Source organism: Podarcis tiliguerta, assembly GCF_965153285.1.
Source record: "Podarcis tiliguerta genome assembly, chromosome: 7".
Classification (NCBI taxonomy): Eukaryota; Metazoa; Chordata; class Lepidosauria; order Squamata; family Lacertidae; genus Podarcis; species Podarcis tiliguerta.
The window spans coordinates 53,360,066-53,381,112 of NC_139540.1; the positions used below are offsets into that span (position 1 = coordinate 53,360,066).

The 21,047-nt window shown below is 39.6% G+C and overlaps 1 protein-coding gene and 1 long non-coding RNA gene across 2 annotated transcripts in view; one reads left to right on the forward strand and one right to left on the reverse strand.

Moving 5' to 3' along the window:
* ZNF407 (zinc finger protein 407) overlaps positions 1-21,047 on the forward strand; it is a 331,438-nt gene that overhangs the window by 230,991 nt on the left and 79,400 nt on the right. Inside the window, exon 8 of the mRNA XM_083449815.1 lies at positions 4,897-5,075. Within this exon, the coding sequence (XP_083305941.1) occupies positions 4,897-5,075 (179 nt within the window). The remainder of the gene's footprint in view (positions 1-4,896; positions 5,076-21,047) is intronic.
* On the reverse strand, positions 1,181-19,824 carry LOC310681860. Its single transcript, XR_014513659.1, has 3 exons — positions 18,894-19,824; positions 5,066-5,141; positions 1,181-1,628 (listed from the first exon to the last, which is right to left on the reverse strand). It is a non-coding gene; the product is annotated as an uncharacterized lncRNA (long non-coding RNA).

Here is a 21,047-nt window from a genome sequence, read left to right on the forward strand (position 1 = left end):
CTTGGTATTATTTGAACTATATTACCCTAGTATGAAACTGTACATAAAATGCAACCAGTTGTTGCTTTTAAGAATATAGCTTTCCTGCTGACATAGTTAATGGCCCAATTTCTGCATCATATGCTGCTGTATGCTTCTACAAAAAGCAGATACTATTATGTGGTATCTGTCAATTCAGAGAAGAGGGCTCTGGTTCTAGGTAAGGTTTTTTGTTAATAAAATGTGGAAATCTACTAATAACATGTGGATTTATTCTAAATCTAACATCTGAATTCTCTGTTTGTGCCACTCTTGACCTAGGTATCCGTTGCCATTTGGTATTCCTTGTGCCCAGTGCTATTTTTCTAGAAAAAGAGGTGCTGAATCTCACCAGTAACTCCTCCCTTGTTTTTTTAGAATTGCAATGGCGCCTACTTGAGAGGTGCCGGAACTGAGTTCCAGTAACTTCCGGGTGAAAAAAAAAGCTCTGTTTGTGCCGAATCTTTCAAAATACAGTGGAAGAGTAGCTGAGCTTTCTTCAGCAGTCAAAGTGGCTTGCAGCCTCATGTATACAAAGCACCCAATGTTTTTTGTTTCCATCTTATTTTTGGATGGTGAAGAATACATCACTGCAACTCTTCCTTTACCTGATTTCTTAGCATTTATTTTCTTGTGTGCAAAGGAGTGAATGCTGCTTTAGAACAGCTACCCACTTAAACATTCTTATTTACAGGAGTTGCTTTGTGCATTCTTTTATTTTACACTTCGGAAACTGGTGTGTGCTAGAAGGGTGACTGTGAATGTGTGTGTGTGTGTGGTCAGAGCTGCCATTTGGACATACAACTTTTGCTGAAGGGATACTGGGACAAGAGCAATAACTTATCAGTTTTCTCAAGCATTTCAGTGCTGATGCGCAGGTTCTAGCTCCTGCCCTACAGGCCTCTGCTACTTTATAGCAGCCAGCATTGGACATCTGTCACACATACTGTATGTCATAACAAATAGATCATAAAAAAACCTTGCAAAGCTACAAATGCGGAAAAGCTGAAAGCATTGTTACCACAAAGCACTAGCATTACTCCAGTACTGTCAGTATTAATTCCAAGCAGGTTTTGATTATTTTCTATATGAAACATTGGGGTGTCAGGAAGAGTTAAAATACATGAATATCAACATTTGTGGAGCGGTTTTTATTTGTGTGTGTGTGTGTGTCTTGGCCTGCTGTTGTCATTGATTCTGCAACCTGAGTTTGTGCAGCTATATTTGATTGCATGGCATTTGTAATGCAAGCTTATATTAAGGCTGTCTACAAATCTTGAAGCTTGACCTTGGTAACCTTCCTGTGTGTGTCTTCCTCTGGCTTTGCAAAGATACTGGTAATTCTCTCTGGGAAAGCATGAATAAAACAGGAGGTTATCACTTCTGTTTAGTTGCCCAACATGAATCCCAGTGATAGTATTTCACATTGTTATTGTGGTCCTTTGGGTGCTGGTTCGCCAGTGCTATGAGATCTTATTGATATCTGTTATTGCTTTTTTTTTCTTACTGGTTTCTTTCTGGACAATGGAGAAGTCACTCCTTCTGGAATGGCAGGGCACAGGATCCATTCTGACAACTTCCTCCCAGGAGATAGCAGGGTCTCATTTGATCTGAGATTCAATTTGAAAAACATACAGAGATGCACATGAATATAAACAACACACAATGCATAATATATTTTCCAGTCAGCCCTATTCTCCTCCTATGCCCTAGACAGAGGGACATTGAGCTAAGAAGTTAACAGCAATAAGAAAAGCAGCTGGAGGAGAAGAGGATAAATGGTGGAGAAAGAGTTGTGAGTGAAGGGGAGGGGGGCTTTTCCCCCTGGACCTCTTGGGGAACTCAATGAACCTGCTACACCTGGAACTGGGTGTGGAGAGTGCAGCTTGATGGAGCACAGGTATGGGCCTGCCCATCAAAAACAAGTCTAGAGTGAGAGATGGGTTATTATTGATGTTTGCATGAACTCTTCTGGTTGTTAGACTTTTGTGGATGAGCTGAGAGTTTGCTGGATCCTTGGTGAGAACCTGGAAGCTGAGATGGACGGTGTGTCAGAAGGAAGCTGAATTTATACTGATATAACTATGTTAAGGAAACATCTTTATATGTAACTGTATTTTTGTCATATTTGGTTTGTTATCTGTTGTTGCTTCTGTTTTTTGTACACCACATAGATAGATAGATAGATAGATAGATGATAGATAGATAGATAGATAGATAGATAGATAGATAGATAGATAATATTAAGCAGTATAGAAAAAATAATAATGAACTCTGCTATCCACAGAGATCTAGCTTTCTGGATTCTTTTCTTCCACTTCTTAAAATGACTAGTTCTGCTGCCTTAGGTGATCATAGAATCATAGAGTTGGAAGGGACCCTGAGGAATCTCAACTAAAGCACCATTGACAGATGGTCATCCAATATCTACTTAAAAACCTCCAAGGAAGGAGAGTCTACCACCTTCCCAGGGCGTCCATGCCACTTGCGAATAGCTCTTTCCACCAGAAAGTTATTCCTGGTATTTAGTTGGAATCTCCTTTCTGGTAACATGAAAAGCCATTGTTTTGGGTTCTCCTGTTCAGCACAGAAAAAAACAAACTTGCTGCATCTTCCATGTGACAGCCTTTTATGTATTTGTAGATGGCTGTATATCGCCTCTGTCTCCTCTTACCCAGGAGTATTACTTCTCTTGATCTGGAAACTATACTTCTATTGATGCAGCATAGGATAGCATTATCTCTCCCCCCCCCCCCCCGCAGCACCACACTGCTGCCCCATGTTCACCTTGTGGTCTTCTAAGACCCCTTTTTACATGTACTACTGGCAAGCTAGTCCCCCCCTCCACCTTACATTTGCGCAGCTAGTTCTTCCTGTCTAAGTGTAGAACCTTACATTTGTTCCTATAGAAATTCATTTTGTTACTTTGGGTCCAGTTCTCCAATCTGTTAAGGTCATCTTGAATCCCAATCCTGTCTTCTGCAGCATTTGGCTACCTCTCCCAGCTTCATATCATCTGCAAATTCCTTCATCCAAGTCATTTATAAAGACATTGAACAACATGGGCCCATTAACCTCAATCCAAAAAGCCACTATCACAGAATAATAGTTAATAAGCTCAGGCTGTTAAAAGAAGAAGAAGAAGAAGAAGAAGAAGAAGAAGAAGAAGAAGAAGAAGAAATAATTAAGGAAGTTTTAAAATGCAGTAGTGGACTTCTACCATGTTAGGCTAAACGTAGCTTTTGGATAAAACTTTCAGGAACAGTGAGACTAATATATGCATATATGTCTGTGGATTTTGTAACACATTCATTTATGCTGCTTTAATAAATTATCTATTAAAGTACAGTTCTAGAAACAATTCTTATGAATCCATCTTCTTTCTTTTTGTTAAAGTGCCCGTTAGAAAACTGTTGCTATAAGGCACGCCCTATAGCAGTGGCTAGTCACACAAGTGCTTGAGAGAGCTGAGGCCCAGGAGTTCCTCGTAATTGTAATAAAGATTATAGGTCTCTTCTCTGATATTTGAGTAGTGTGTTATTATATAGCAGATGTCCATGACAGAAGGTGAGCTTAGACAGCACCATAAGGCAGATATCAACTTTATGTGATCACCTCATAGGAGATAGCATTGAACTCCTGCTTTTAATTGACCTACCTCTTGTAGATATTTTAGAGGCTCTGTCATTTTAGCAAATACCTATTTAAAATGTCCAGAATCCTCTTAAAGCCAGGTGTGCACTCAATCCTATCTTGTTTTCTTGGTAGATTTGTTTTCCTTCTACCTCTCTTTTCCTTGTTACGTTTTTGTATTATTTTTTTTAAAAAAGTTAATTCATTTATTCATTTCCAAGTTTGTTTTTTCACGGAAAATGTTTAGAGCAAGGGGGTGGGGAGCTGGCTTGTAATACGTTCTTTGTACATTCAGGACTGCGATGTTCACACAGAGCTCTTCCATTCCCAATGGCTTCTCCATCTGATTCAGTAGAAGGAGCACTCAAGGCATTCATTATTCTGCCTGCTCACACATGCAAACAGCAAAATGTTGGAGGGTAGAGTTCCCATGCAGCCTACCCTGCATCCCCTAAGCTAGCCTGCTGCCCCAGATGCAATGGGGCAGGCGGAAGAGACACTGTTCTGTTACCAGTGTATCCGACAAAAGTTCAGCCTGTCAACATGATAGCGTTGTGACCATGCTAGTTCCTTGACAAAGATAACCAACTTTTGCAACTCTTTTCATTGTCCTAACAGTTCTCTATAATTCCCACTGCATGTTTTCAGGTCCCATCTTGGTTGTTGCATACCCTCTCCTCCATGCTTACAAGGCAGGACCATGCCTTTATTTATGCTTATAATTTATAAGAAATAATGAAAATAATAATGAAGGGTTCAAACTTTATTTTAAGCTTAATGTATGTATACTTTTATTCTAATGTGTGTATGTGCCTGATACCAGCATTATCTGTACAACATGGCAGTATATATCCCCATATATACATGGCAGTATATATCCCCAAAAACGGACCAGCAAGTTTTAGGATCAATCCTCCTCCTCCTTCATATCATCATTATTATCATTATTATTAATTAAATCTGTATACTACCTTTCATCCTTACTAGATGTGATTATTTCTAAGGTGTTTTTTTTAAAAGGAAAGGGGGAGTATTATTTTTAAAAATGATTTCAAACTGAACTTTTTAAAATTATACTAAAACTAGCCCTCATGGAAAGCTTGGTGGATGTCATTATAAGTTGTATATCTGAAAGTTGCCCACAAGCATAACTGTGGGGAGCCAACTGTTTTACAGCAATATTTCAATTCAGTGAATATGCATGTATAATATAACTTCATTATAATTTTCCTGCATTTCCTGCAGGTCTAACTGTGCTGAAAATATCCGCAAGCATATCCTGCATACAGGCAAACATGAAGGAGTAAAGATGTACAACTGTCCCAAGTGTGAATATGGCACCAATATCCCTGTAGAATTTCGCAACCACCTGAAAGAATTGCATCCTGATATTGAGAACCCTGACCTAGCTTACCTGCATGCTGGTAAGAACATCTTTATGGCTGTTGTCATTGAGTTTTCATTTTCACAAATGGAATTCAGTTAAATGGCTGTAGGGAGAAAGCACTTTTTAATGTAATATGCATGACTCTGGCCAAGGAACAAAGCAATTTTGATCTCGATTTAGTCAAATTCATTGTTCTGTTCACACTTTTATATGACTCACATTAACTCAGGTACATGTTACACAGAAGTGTTTTGCATTCAGACGTGAAGTGAATCATGCATGTTCAATTTACTCTTTGCTATTAATCATTTTTAAAAGTGTGTTCACATTTTATTTGCACATGTTCACAAGGTTTAATTAGAACCAGGCCTTGATGCCAGCATCCGACCTGAACTCTATAATGCATGAGGAGCAACAGCTTCTGACATTTGCAGAATGCCTTGTCCAGTCATTTCTGAAGAAGTGTGCATGCACACGAAAGCTTATACCCAGAACAAACTTAGTTGGTGTGATGGCTTGTGAATGCTCTTCGCAAGAAATGCCCCTGCTCACTCAGAGATACATATATACAGTCTTTATTTTACATATGTACAAGCAGCGCATTACAATCATGCATCTGAATCCTCCGGCGGCTCAGATTCTGGGAGTGACTTATGCCAGCCCCTTCTCCAACAGAAAAGGCGGGGAAGTTTCACACGATGCCTCTGCCCCCTCCTCTTTAACACTCTCCTTTCTTTGGCAGACGGAATAGGCATTATTTCACTGTCTGTGCCAGAACTTCCTGTTGAGGCTCTGGTTCAACATCTGTGAGCCGTTCCGCCTCCTGGCTTTCCCCTCTTTCCTCAATTGCCACTTCCTGCCCCCCTTCTGCCTGTCTCTGCTCCTCCCCTTCATTCTCTGGCAATACCATGACAGTTGGTCTCTAAGGTGCTACTGAACAATTTTTTAATTTATTTCAACTGTGTCAGACCAACACGGCTGCCTAACTGAATCTTCTCCAGTCATGATTATCAGACACCTGGAATTAGGACATGTCTCCTAGCATAGGTTCAAAGTAGGTGTTACATCGGATATCCATGATTGGACCTCCTCATGGAAGTTTTTTCTTCTAAAAGCAGCTGTGGGGGAGGGGGGAAGAGCTAACCCTGTCTTCCACACTGTAGCCCCAGTTAAAATCAGTGCCCCTTCTCCCTGAGTCCCTATTAGCAGCAAAGGGAGAAAGCATAAAGGTATCCTTCATGCCTATATATTTTGCACACTGCAGCTAATAGTAGCTTTTTTGAGGTGGGTAATATGGATTCGGGCCATAGTAATGAGACCATCCCATATCTGTCCTTATTCAAATCCCCCCTCCAGGACTACTTTCAGGGAAAGAAAATTATGGGGAGATCCCATGTAACTTCACTAGATGTTAGTGTCACTTTTAGACTTCAGCACTACCAACTTTCTGCATATATGATGCTTCATGCACGTAAACCCACACTCCTGTGTTAGACGCATTCAAAAAAATGTAAGGGTTACAAGTTGCCCTATGTGTGCTTGTATAGGACACACACAAGGACACATAAAAAGGGGCTAACATAATAAACTTTAAGCACATTTAAACAAAAAATAATAATCACATGAGTCCTTAACTTGAAAGGTTTACTTCTTTGAAGAAGCAGCTACTGAGGATTTTGTTCTGAATAATTTGCATTCCATCTTATGAGTAATCTATTTGATAGACTCTTATCTTCTGGCATGTATATTTCCTGAAATAATTTATCTTATACCCTCATAGTAAACTTAACCTACAAAATACATAATGTTATTTTATGTAAAATAAAGTGGAAAGAACACTGTTGAAATGTAGCTTTACTGGCGACTTTCCAACTGTATTATTGGCTTCTGGGATCTAAAACTCATGGTAAGGCAGATGAATTAATCACCACTTGAGTAAGTCAGGCCTCTATCCTTTCTGTTTTACTTTAGAGGTAAAGAGCCATATCTTTGTTCTAATTCTGTCTAGCATATTGTTGCCAGCAAACTCTGATAAATTTTATGAAAACACTTTTACTAAGCTGCCGCTACTAAGGTCAGAACTCATTTTTGCCCCACATAAATTTCTCTTTCCATAAGCATAGCCTGCATGAAACAAGTCTTCAAAGGCAAGCTGCTCTATGATTACATCATCAAAATGGGACAAACTGTGATCCTATCAGTTGTTAACACTTGCAATATTCATGAACGGAATCCTGAAAGTTCAAGTAGTTAAGCCTAAATAAAATTGTGATCTTTATCCTTCTTGACAGAAGCATTTATCAAATTATTAAGGGGGGTGGATGGGAAATGATTGCTAAAAGTTAGAGTGTGATCTATTGTGTGATTTTTATCAAGGTATGACTGTGTTACCAAGTGGAAGCTACTGTCGCTGAATGTCAAGTGAAGATATGAAATTTCATAACATAAATAACTGATATTTAATTCTTTGCTTAATTTCCTGAAATTAATTTCCTTTTGCCTTTATTTCATTCCATACACCCATTGGTTTTAAAAGTAGAAATGGCTGTAGTCATCCATGTGGTCAATACATTGCATATGCATTGATGAGGCAGTATTATGAACACAGTATAAAGATGAAAGTATCAAATATCATGCTGGCCAATTTCATTTTACTCATGTTCTCTTTACCTGTAAGGCATTAAATCACACGAAGCATAGTAATTAACAGGGCGAATGGAACTAAGTCCATTGGGTACATGAAATAACAGTATACTTCATACCTTTGTGCAAAGCTGTTAAAGAATGGCTACAGGGTCCCTTTCTCAGCTGAATTCCGATCTTCTCTTGTTGTAATTTGATTGTCAATTGTCAAGTGCAGAGCCCTGTACATTTTGAATGCTTTTGTTTCTTTGTTTGTTTAAATACCAGCAGCTTACTTTTTAAAAACAAAAACCTAAAAAACTAAAAGGCCTGGCCTTGTTAGGGGAGATACTGAAAATAGCTGCTGCTAGAGTAGCAGAATCTTGCTTGGGTTCCAAGCTACATAAAGTAGTATTTTTGATAGCTGAAATGCTTTATATAAAGAAAACAGTAAGCAGCAGCAGCTCAGTTTCAAACAGGTTCATTCTAGTAATAGCTATTAGTGTCAGTCTTTCAATTGCATGTCATATTGATTGGCAGAGAGTCCTTTTCTCTCTTGTGCAGAATAGTAATTTTAGCATGTGCTTGAAATAAAACCTTACATAAATGCCTTTCTGTTTCTAAAGAAGGATGCTAGGTTTCATGCAGCCTATATAGATTACCTTAGACTTGTATTTCCCAAAAAATTAAGCTGTGTGAAGCTGATTGTTTTTATCCTTACATAGGGGTTTATTTGTTTTTTAGTGTTATTACCTGCTTTACAAATGTCCACTATTATCACCTGGTAGAAACCTTGCTAAGAAAATTGTCACCTGCAAGTGTCAGGCCTCTATCCGGGAAACATAAAGGAATTGCACAAGGTCCCAAATACATTTTTTTCCTTGGACTTTTGCTCCCAGTAGTACAGCACAACAGAACTGAAGGGAACCTCAACTAATAGCTCATTGTTTATGCTGTTAAGCCTCAGCGTCCATAGGAATTGCTACTCAGTAGAAGGTGGTAAGGGGCAAAAACAGCAAGCATCTCAGTACAGCTTTCTTGGACTTGGGGTATCAAAAGATGTGTGCTTAATATTTCATAGAGGTTTTAACCTAAAATGCCAAATATAATTTGTCAATAAAAATGCAAAATAATGTGATAGGTATGTAACAACACTGAAACCTATATCTAAGGAAGGTAACCCAATGCAGTAAGAAACAATTCTTGTTGGAATTCAGCCCACTTACTGCTACATGTAAATTTTTGCTTCTTGACAATGGGCATAAGCATAGAATTGCTTTAATAAGTAAGTGCCCCATTGAGCTTTTGGCTACAATCCAAAACACATGTACTAAGAATTAAGTCCCACTGAACAAGCATGGGATTTTGCTATTTAACGCCCCCAACAACAATGCCTCTCCAGCAATGCCATTCCACAACAAATCTTAAAGCAGTTTGTGATCCAGCATGGAGGGTTACTTGCTAAAGGAAAAAGCTCATGGGCTGATGCTCATACCTTATGAACTTTTCTGAATTGTTCTCATTCTGTTAAAACGCCCTTAATTAGGACAGCCAATAGTGCAAGGGGAAACTGGTTCAATACACCCCTTTTCACTCTGTGCTATAGTTGCTATCTGTAGAGGCATTGTGCTTCCTACCTCTGAATCCTCCTCCTTCAGTGATTTTGGAGTACAACAAGGAGGACTCTTTGACGATGAAAGCTTCCTGGCTCCTGAACCCAGCATATGGAGGGAGCAGGTCTGTAGGTATTGCCAGACATCCTACTTTGTGACCCAGAATCACAGCCGTTGATGGCAAATCAGTACTGGCTTTTGTTGTTCAGTGTTTTGAGGTGCACACTCTTTCTGCAGTGTGACTGAAACATATAGGCCGCCAGTGCTGCTGTGATTTATTAAGGCAGCAGTGGCCAAATTGTTACCCATGGACTGGATCCAATCCTATTTTAATTTTATATGGCAGCAACAAACTTTAATGAAGCTTTGGTAAAAGATTTGCCCAGCTTCATTCATCACCATCGTCACCATCATATATACAAATATATATTTGTATATTCTTTGTTTGCAATAGTTCCCTGTAATTTTTGTTACACTCATGGTTGTCAGCTCTTAGGTGCCTTTCAAATGTGAAACATTATTTCATATCTTTGGAATCTATGCTGAGGGGTTTTTTTCCCCCTCCGTCCCTTGTACTATTTAGATTTTATTGGATGAATGTATCTTGCACCACCTTAAATAACTGCCATTTAAGAAAATTAAGAAGTATATGGGAAGAAAATGCTGACCCACAGAATAAGCAGTGGGATGAAATGTTCCCACTGGGCTTCATTTCTTAGGAAAGCCCATCAGGATAGTGACTAGGCCTGTAATTATTGTTTCAGTGACCTCTAAAATGATCATTTGAGAGAAGAGCTTGACTGTCATTGTTAAAATTAAAGAAAGTAGGGTTCATAGAAGCCTCATTTGTTTTTATTGATTTTTGTATAAAAGAAGTTGAGATTAAATGTAATCTCTCATAAGTTTCATTCAACGTGAACTAATGAGGCTTTACAGTAAGCTTACAGTATATCTATCTGATAGACATCTCTTACTCTAAATGGCAAGATAATTTTTTAAAAAGCAAAACCCCAAACCTTTTATGGATCCATATCCATTTTGGGTACAGAAATCCTATGAACACATTGGAAATGTTATATACTACGTTCCTGTGAAATACAGTGGAAAATCCCATAAATCAGGGGTCTTCAAACTTCGGGCTGCGGACTGGATCCAGCCCACTTGGCAATTGCTGAACCTGCCACTGTGGCCCTCCTCTCTCAGCCCCCCTCCCTCCATCGCCCCCCTGCCCGAACATCCCACTGCCCAGAGCAGGGAGAGATTTACGTGCATGTATACATGCCGTGGGCCGCTTCTGCATTTCATGAACTTGGGCGGAGGCGCCTTGCTGCATTTCTGTTTCCATCTGAACATTTCCTTCTTTTGCCAGGGTCCCTGTTTGTCCCCTTGTGTGTTTATTTTGTGTGAGTGTGTGCAAGCGAAGGAGGATTTCCCGGCTGCAGGCTCCTCTTCCTGTCACAAAATCACTCTTCCTCAAGCAGCTCGCCTCCCTCCATCACCCCCCTGCCCCCTCCCCAAACATTCCACTGCAGGGAGAGATTTACATGCATGATATGTATATCATGCCGAGGGCTGCCTTTGCATTTCATGAACTGGGACGGAGGCGCCTCGCTGCATTTCTGTGGCCATGTGAGCGTTTCCTTCTTTTGCCAAAGTCTCCATTAATCCCCTTCTCGCCATTCTCGGCATTGCCACCGGTGCTTCCAACCTCTCTTCACACCCACCCTCCCAAATCGCTTTTTCTTAGTTTTACCCAACAAGTGCACCACAGCAAGGCACAACACACCCCACCAGTGCTGGATTTACGTACAAGCTAAACAAGCTATAGCTTAGGGCCCCACTCTCTTGGGAGGGGCCCCCAAAAAAATAAAGAAAAAAAAGTGCAGTGTGCATAGGAATTCATTCATTCCCTCCCCTCCAAAAAACTATAATCCAGCCCCCAACAGTGTCTGAGGGACAGTGAACTGTCCCCATTTAAAAAGTTTGAGGACCCCTGCTATAAGTAATTACTTTTAATGTTCAGTTTACACTGACATATAGGTATGATACAGCTAGGTTTGAAGCATTTAGTGCTTGATTATGAGCAAGAGCCCAACCCAATATGTTTTAATCAATATTATAAGTAAGATTTCCCCTTTCCTGGTACCAGCATTGCATCACTTTAAAGGAATGATAGATCAATAAATCTGAAAATACATCAATAAGATTATTTTCACCCTGACTAGTTATAAACCCTGCTCAAACACTAGGGAAAAATATGTAAGAATACAATTTTGAAACTTCTGCATATTTTTAGGGTGACTTCAGGTGATCAGCTTAGGCCAAGGATGAGGAACCTATGATGCTCCAGATACAGTATTGTTAGACTTCAACTTCTGTCAGCCCCAGCTAACACAGACCGTGATTAGAACTGATGACAACATCTAGAGGGCCACCCCCTCTCCCCCTCCCACCACTGACTTACTTGGAGACTAACATGCTGAAGCCCTACTTGGTGTAGTGGCTGGTTATTTGGGTGCTCTTGTACCCCTCAGAGTAGCACAGCTACCTAAATGCTACTTGGTTTCTAAAAGAAGTTAACTCAACTCTTCCTCTTTCCTTTAAAGATATCACAAATCTAAATTTTCAAGTTTAGAATACCTAACCTGTTGGCAGTTCCACTTCTGTGTAAATTACATAAAGAGTGCAAGGCTTACCTTGCATGGAAAACAGGAATGAGTGACCCCATTGTTATGGCCTGTTCTGAGGTCCTCCCCCCAAATATGTTATCGTACTTTTGCAAACTTGGGAGTTCCACCAAGCCTAAATATACCTTCCTTGTGTGTGTGAATTGTGCTGTTTGGGGTACATTCTCCCCACTGAACTTTGGAAATGATAGCAGTGTTGAATGCTGTCAATAACAAAACGATAAAGGAATATGCTTTCTTTGCCACTGATAATGCCAGAAAAGGCATAGGTCTTATTGCACCCAAAGTCTTTTTCCACACATGAAATACAATATTCTTTCAAAAGTAAAGTAATTATCCTCGAATTTTGAAATAGAAATTAGACTTGCAAAAATAGTTTAAGAACTGTTTACTAGGGATGGAGGAGCAATCTGCTTTAAATGGATTTACACACGGAATTTGGTGGTTCCAACTCAGTTGAGATTTGCCCACATTGAATTTACTTATGTCTGAGCATCATGATTGGTTTCTGTGTTGGATGAAAAGCCTGACCAATTCAATACAAAATTATATGCAAAAATTGCATGCATTTTACATATAATGGAGCCAAGCTCCATGTGCTATATTTTAGCAGTATAAATTTGAAAGTATTAATACAGAAATATTTTTACAGAGGTATCTGGTTACTGTAGGAAACATGGAGTGTATACATATATAATTTACTGTATCTATAATACTGTGGGACACGGGTGGCGCTGTGGGTAAAACCTCAGTGCCTAGGACTTGCCGATCGTATGGTCGGCGGTTCGAATCCCCGTGGCGGGGTGAGCTCCCGTCTTTCGGTCCCAGCTCCTGCCCACCTAGCAGTTCGAAAGCACCCCTAAGTGCAAGTAGATAAATAGGTACCGCTTTATAGTGGGACGGTAAACGGCGTTTCCGTGTGCTGCGCTGGTGCTGGCTCGCCAGAGCAGCTTCGTCACGCTGGCCACGTGACCCGGACGTGTCTCCGGACAGTGCTGGCCCCCGGCCTCTTAAGTGAGATGGGCGCACAACCCTAGAGTCAGATATGACTGGCCCGTATGGGCAGGGGTACCTTTACCTTTACCTTTATAATACTGTAAGTATAATGCTGCGTATAATATGTGAGAATTTAGCAGAACTAGTGAAAACAATAACTGATTTTTCATTGAATTTAATTAGTGTATCAGGAATTAGAACTTTTTTTTTTTATAGGGTAAGTTTGGCATTTCAGAATAATCCATCCCTACTTTTAACTACCGTGTAGTAACAAATCTGGTAATGCGAAAATCTCACTGAGCAAAACTTTCAATACAAGGGTTGCACAACATAGTTACACTTTTTCAATTTTAAAGCCCAGCCTTCCCCAACCTAGTGCATTCTAGATGGACTACAGCTCCCTTCATGCCTGAGCACTGGGCATCCTGGCAGACGCTGATGGGAATTATGGTCCAGCAACATGTGAAGAGCACCAGGTTGGAGAAGGCTATTTACAGTTCCTTTCAAGTTTTGTCATTACTTCATCTTCTGCAATTTATTGTGATCTTCTTGATGCTGACAGGGTTCTAGAAGTAAAAATGCTTTCAAACTTGAGATTTTTGGGAGGGACAGAGGGAAAGTGATTTCCAGAGATTCGGCAGACTCCCCCCCCCCCCCCTTGGAACCATGTCAGACACATACAGTTATATTTTTCCCTGGGATAGCTCAAGGTGATAGTCTAAGATAACCATCTTCAGGGCAAATGCTAACTGAACACATGCCAAACCCCAGTACAGTTCTGTTTAAAACGATACACCATCAGTGTCTTGATTAAATTGACACACGCTGTGGCTTCAGTTCAGGGATCTTGGAGTTGCGAGGGAGAAACCTTGCCAAACGTCCGATGTGAAAAGCCCTTGGTGAAGAAAACTGTTGCTCAATTGTTGTACCCTAGTAAAACGAAAATGCACCCTGAAAAACCTGTAATCCAAAACTTGAGAACGTTGTAATGTTCTGGGGGGAAATCTGATAGCTCCTGACACTGACCAGCCGAATGAGCATTTGTATTTGAATAATAATAGTAACACAGTGGCAATTGAAAGAAATGACAAATGTAAACTTGTTCTATTCTTCAGTCAAATTTCAGAGAATATGATAATTAAGCTTTTAGTTATTTGAGTTTAGCTTCCACTGACATAACATCATGCTTCTTAAAGCAGTTACTTATTTCCCCATAGAGTGCTCTGTGCCTGATGTTGACTTTTCAGATGAAATTTAAATCTAACTCGTTGGTGAAGTATTAACACCTACAATTTTGTTCTTTGCTATATATTATTGCTTAGAGCCAGAATTTAAAAGTATTAAATCAGGAGACCTCTCCTAAGTTTTTACTTGCTTTTAATCCTTTTACATATAGCAGTTCTGGAGTTGTGCTCTGTTAACAAAAAGCCCTGTATACAATGCCACTGACTTAGATTGTGTGTGCCCCAATGTACAAAAGAGAGTAGACTAGCCTGCATGCATGTGCAGGTGCAGAACAATTCTCATTGTCCCTTCATTGAAAACTAATGGGGGAAACATAGCAAATGGGGGGAGTTCTTATGCCAGCAAATATTTTACAGAGGGCTAGCCAAGTAGGTCTGTTACAACAGAAAAGAAGGTATCTTGTGGCACCTTAAAGAATACCAAATTTATTGTGGTATAAGATTTTATGGCCTGGAGGCCACCTCATCAGTTTAGTCTCCTGCCAAGTAATGCCCAGTATTGCAAAGGCTCGCAGCCATTTCATGTTCTACTAAGGCTTGTAGACAAAATACAGAAAACATCATTCTGTATAGGTGAATTGTGCTGCATGGTTCTCTCTGAGGACTATATGTTTAGAGAGAAGCAGAGAAAATACTTCTTTCATTGCTTTTTTTGTAATAGAAGTGAAAAAGACCTTAGAGGGCTAGTTCAGATGCTCACTTCCTAGCTTGCTAAAACATAGTTTAGCAGATGGGAATGAGCATCAAGGCTGTGTGTTTACTCCTCACCTGTCCCCTTTTCATCTCTCTTCCTCAGCACTTAAATCCAGGTTTAATTAAGCCATGGTTCGTGTTATGTCCAAAATAGCAAACTGCTCCTTAGGGAAACCCACATAATTTACACCATATAAAGTTAAAACAGCATAAAGTATGTCAGTTCCAAACTCAGCCTAAGCCTGGAAAAGGGGAAACAAACAGTTTGCCTTACACTACTCTTTTTGCTGGCATGGGTTGCACCAGGTCATACGACCAAGTTGAATGGAGTTGGGATCCAGCATAAGTCCCCATTGCCAAGTACTACCTTCACCACTTCACCAGTACACCCATTTTTCAGGGTGAAAGAGGAGCATGTGTCCAGAAGAAAGATGGAGAGTAAGATAATGAGAAGTCCAGAGAGAAACTCCAGGTTAGAGCAGGGCTTTAACTCTCCATATGTTGCTGGACAACAACTCCCTTAAGCCTTTGCTCACCACAGCCAGTGCTCAGGAATGATGGAAGTTGTAGTCTATCAACATGTGGAGAGCAAAAGGTTAGGATGAGAAGCCCAGTTCATACACAGGTATCGGCAGCTGTGACCATTGCCTTCTCTCTTGTGCCTTCCATCTTAGAGAAGATACCTTCCCAGTGGTATCTATTTAAGTGATTTCTCTCTCATGGAGGAAGGGGAAACGATAAATTTGCACATGGGACATCTAGACCCATGGCAATTTAAATGCATTGGAATGTACCAGCCAAAATGTTCATTCCTCTTACTATATTTTCAGTTCCAGTAATTCTTGCTAGGTCTCCCTAATAGTCATTTCTGCTGGAAAATCAAAGCATTTAGCCCATGGAAGATACAAAGAGATCAACCATTCATTCACTCTCTAAGGGCGGGAGGGAAATACCATTGTAGCTCCAGAGGTGTAAACTGAATCATCTGTATGCAAACAAGCCATCATGAAGAAAACCAGAACCCATCTACCACTTGAGACCAACCATCAGTGAAAAGAGAATACTTCAGAGTGCGATAACACCATTTTGAAATCAGGTGGTTTTAATTACAAGTGATCAAAGAAGGACATAAAATAATAAGAAAGGAATCAAACCCACATGGATCTTTTATTTAAACTTGCCAAATGGTGGATCTGCACTTGCTTTCTTGTTGGGTGAACCTTGGCAGGTGGATTGACAGGCTGTGAGCAGTGAGTTGCAGCATTAGGAACTTTGACCACTATTTACATGAAAGTAAAGTCAGTTGAAATCAGTGTAGCTTAACTTTCAAATAGTTGTGAGGAAAGGTGGATTAAGATGAAAAGCAGCCATATGGTGGCTACTATAAATCCAGCCATACAGAGATAATCTCTTTGCTGAAGGAAACAAGCCCTTCAAGCAGTTCTTAAAAGGCTTCTCATATGAGTGGTGCCAGGAAGGAAGGGAATTTGGCAATTTGTAGATATGAATCTACAATGGAAGCAAAGATAATCGATCTCTGTGTTCTGCAACTTATGTGAGGATTTATTTTCAAATAAATATTTGATTTCATTTGTATTTTAAAAGTTTGTAAAACTGGTTAGGTTTCTTCTAAATCATGCAGTTTATTCCACTGCAGAAGGCAAATAAGGTGGATTTTGTAATGTAGCACCACTGCTTGTTTGTTTTACTCTTGACACTGGAAACTGAAACGCCACTGGTAGTTTTTGAATTTAAAAGGCTTGTTAATTTACATTGATTTTTAAGTTGGTTATAGATTCTTAGTTGAAAAATATAGTACACACTACCAACTGCTCTATCACCTGACAGCAATTGATAAAGCATCTGTGCAGAAAGTGTCAGAAAAAGGTTAATATTTATTGATTTTTATGGTGCTACAACCAATGTAGTTTTGCCATCAAAGATGTATGGCCACCAGCAATGGAATCTGTAAAATTGCAGGTTTCATGTTAGTTTTTACTATAACTTATCCTTGTGTTTTGGCCTTTAAAATGACAGATCTTTAATGTAGAACAAAATGCTGTGAATGTGCAGCAACTGTGTACCTGAACCAGAATTTAGTATTCCAAAATGAGATGTTCTAAAAGCCTCAAAGGAGGGGGGACCACTACAACCTTGCATTGCAAATGACAATCACATTTAGCCTTTTCATCCACTTAACTATGTGCTATTGATCTGTAGCAGGTGCCAAGCAAGTGATAGCTTAAATTATTACCGATAAAGGGCTTGCTTCTTCTTAAAACAATAAAGAGTATATAATTAGAAGGAGCATGGGCAGGTAGTGCATACCAGTCCTCAAAAAAATCTGGCTGCTTTGAAGTGCAATGCCTGGCTCTCTCATGGTGGCTTAAGTGTAAGAGGTTTGTGGAAGAATGGGAATATGCTTTCATTTATTTTATCTCAGTATGTTTTAGTTGGAACAAAAAAATTCCAGCTGTTTAATCACCATCTCTAATATACACCAAAACCTTTGGAATACATTTTCCCCTTAGATGCAGCTGCATTTTCACATCTCCTGTCCCCAGCCCACCAACCCCTGTCTAACCCTTTTTATACAGATGGATCTCTTGCTGGCACATGGGGTCACTGAATTGGGCTATAACTCCATGAGGATCATGCAGGAGCAAAGACTTTGGGAAAGTGGGCATCTCCCAATCTGCTTTTTGTTCATTCCTGATTAAAACAGTCATGTCACCTTTAGCTCCTATTTTCTTCCTTCTACTCAGGCTAGTTTTTACCTTAAAACCAATATATTTCTCCAGACCACATCAGGGCACCAATTTGGATCTCAAACTGCCCCAAAGGGCAACCAACTACCGTCTCCACAATTGCTTATCTTGTCCAGTAGAATGCAGACTGAATCCTTCAGTGCTTAGATGTGACTATGGAGCTTTGGATTCTTAATACCTTGCCTCAAGGGGGGGGGGGGAATCTGATCTCCTGTGCACCCACTCAGTATCTTCTATCACTGGTGTCCACCAACACGTCCAAGAGACGAGTTATCTGGGATTGTGCGCAACACTTGCTGAACATGTCACCCATAGAATGAGTACCACCCAAAGAGCACTATACGGGCATCTACTCAATATTCTTTGTGGTATCCAAGAAGGATCAATGATCATGGCGAGCAGTAGTGGACTTGAAATTCCTCAGCATGTGGGTAATCTACAAGTGCTTCAGGATGGAATTGCTCCAGTTCATCAGGGAAGCACTTCACCATGACTTTCTGACATAAGTCAATCTCCCAGATGCATACTTACGCATATCAATCCACCCCTCACACTGCAAGTTCCTCACGTTCTCTCTAGGACACCACCATTTCCAGTACAAGACTCTCCCATATTGCCTCACCTCAGCACTTTGCATTTTCAGCAAGATCACAGTAGCACCAGTGGCCCACCTCTGCCTCCAGGGCACATGTAGCAACCTTTACTTAATTGACGTCCTTCTACGGTCTCCAACACAGGAAGAAGCAGACCACCACCTGATCATTACTATGGCAGCCTTGGAGGACAATTATTTCATCATCAACTAACAGAAAAGGCATCTAATTCCGACACACCAGCTGATTCATCTTGACACCCTTATAGACACCACACAAGAATGATCTCTTTTTTCCCAGATTGCAGACACATGCATACATAGAAATCCGCCCATCTCCACGTTCTTCCCAATCCATTTCAATGGAATGGGAAGCCATTTTTTTCACAGATCTGATTCCTCCATTGAAGTGAATGGGAAACCCATGCACAGGAGGAATTTGTTTTTCCTGGGGCACTCACTGAGCACTTTAGCACACCAATTATGTTTATAAACTGTGATTCCACTGCCTATATCTGGACGAATAGACATTGTGCACTTAATCCCATTGATCTCGCCTCTATCATGGCTGGTTTGGGCCATAAATACAAGAAACATTTGTGAAATGTATATCCTAAAATAGTATTATTATTTTTCCAACCTTTTTGTGTGATCTGGTTCCTCTCTTCATTACTTTTGAAAAGGTTCACTGGCAAAGTCAGAGCAGGTTTGAGTTTCAACAGCCTCTAATGATTATAGTGATGGGAAGAAACACTTTCCCTGTAGTCTGACCTGTAGAATAAATGGTAGTGTATCCTGTAAACATGCTTTAGATCTCCTTTTGTCTGTATCACATTTTTTTCTATTGAGTGTTATACTGTCTACTCTTCTCTCCCCCCGCCCCCGACAGCTTACCCATTTTATTGTGCTCATTTAGAGGGAAGAAAAACAGTTTGTCTCCCTGAAAGGTAAAGAACATTGACTGGAAAACTACTTTTAGAGCTAAAATACCATTATAATACACGGCAACTAAAGTTCTCCAATTGAATGCTGCAAAAGCCACTAACAGTATGAAATATTCTCTGAGAAGAGAGAGGGCCTTCTTTCCTCTTCCTCCCCTAAACTTTCTACCCTAGAGCCTTTTGTGAAATTTTAATGTAGAGTATTGCACGTAATAATGTATTTAATTTCAGTAAGTCAGATAAGAACCAGTGCTCTTATAACTCCACCTTTTGATTGTAATGACTCTCTCATTAATCTAACATACTCCAGTTTTATTGCACTTCATTAACCCCCTCCCTTCTAACTTTAAAATCACTTTAAAATCATAACTTGGAAAATGGGGCGTCCTTAGCCACAGTAGCACATCTGGGCTATTTTGACATGTTTTCATTCCTTGTTTAATTCTGTTCTTTTTGATTTTTCAAACCACCAGTTGCCCAAACCCTGATATGCTTTATGGTGGCCATAACTAATTTCAGTCTTGCAGTTCTGGATGGCAGCTTAGTGACAGAAGGTTTTTCAAACACGTTATTTAATTTTAAAAAATTAACTAGAGCTGGCTATAAACCATTAATTATGGTTGCTAACCCCCACCCCTCCAAATTGGCTATTACTTTAGGTAATGGCTGATATGTTACACTTTCAACCAATTTCAGCAAATAATGTTGCAGGAAGTGTTTTTTAATTCATTACGCAATTCAACTTTAGTGCCAGCCATATACAACAAACCCTGTGTAGTTGTTTGAGATTACACAGACCTTAAAATGTTTCATTGTCTGAATTGGAAATCTGCTTCAAAGAATAAAACTAATTGATTTCTAACTTGTTATCGTTCTGAAACTTGTGGTCTGATTCTAAGAATTGTTGTGCCAACAAATAAAAGATTGTAGTGGGAAGCCTCAGCAGCAGCATGAAATTGCAAAAGTAGACTTTGTTGGTTTTGTATGCATGTTTTCCTGTGAAAATTCAAATAGGAGATTAATTAAGCATTCCTGGATTTTCTGTGGGTTCTTGCAATATCCATATTAAAAAATAATCTTGTCATCTGAGTCTGGACTTGTGATTTGTTTCCTTTAAACAAAGCCCAAGCAGTAAGGCACTTCTATCCTTCCTTATCAGGAAAATATCCAGTTATCCTGAAACAACCTGGGTTCAAACAAATTCATTAGATAGTGATATGGCATTTGTTAGCGTTTAAATACTTCGCAAACATCAGTTGATTCAGGTTAGATTTTGAAGCATATAGAGTTCTCCATAAAAGTGCAGGAGAAGCAGTAGTTTAACAAGAGTAAGATTTTCATCATGTTTGTTCTTTGGGCTCCTTTGAGTTATGTTTTGCACATATTGCATTCAGTTCATCACCTTCTAAGCCACGCCAAATTAAGCATAACAGAGGCCTGTAATTTTTACCAAAAGAATCTTTAAAAAGATCTGCCAGCACAAATTGCTCACTATTAATTTAGCTAAGCACTTTAGAACTATTATCAAAAATATATAGCTCCTCTGCATTTCACATCTTTATATTTATGTAATGCATAACTGTGACTATATATTTTGCATTGATAATTAACAGCAAAATTATTATGCCCATACATTTTAAACACACCTTCTTCAGATAAAACTATAAACTGAAAATCACTGGAAATGGTGACATTAAATCTGATTTACCCTTAAGGTTTTCATTTTAAATCAATAATATAGTGAGCAAGTATAATAACAGCTAGACAACTTTCACCAAATTAATATATTGAAAAAGAGTCACGGCTGAAGTATGTGGGAGGGAGCAAGACTTATGTTTTGGTTTTATTACCAG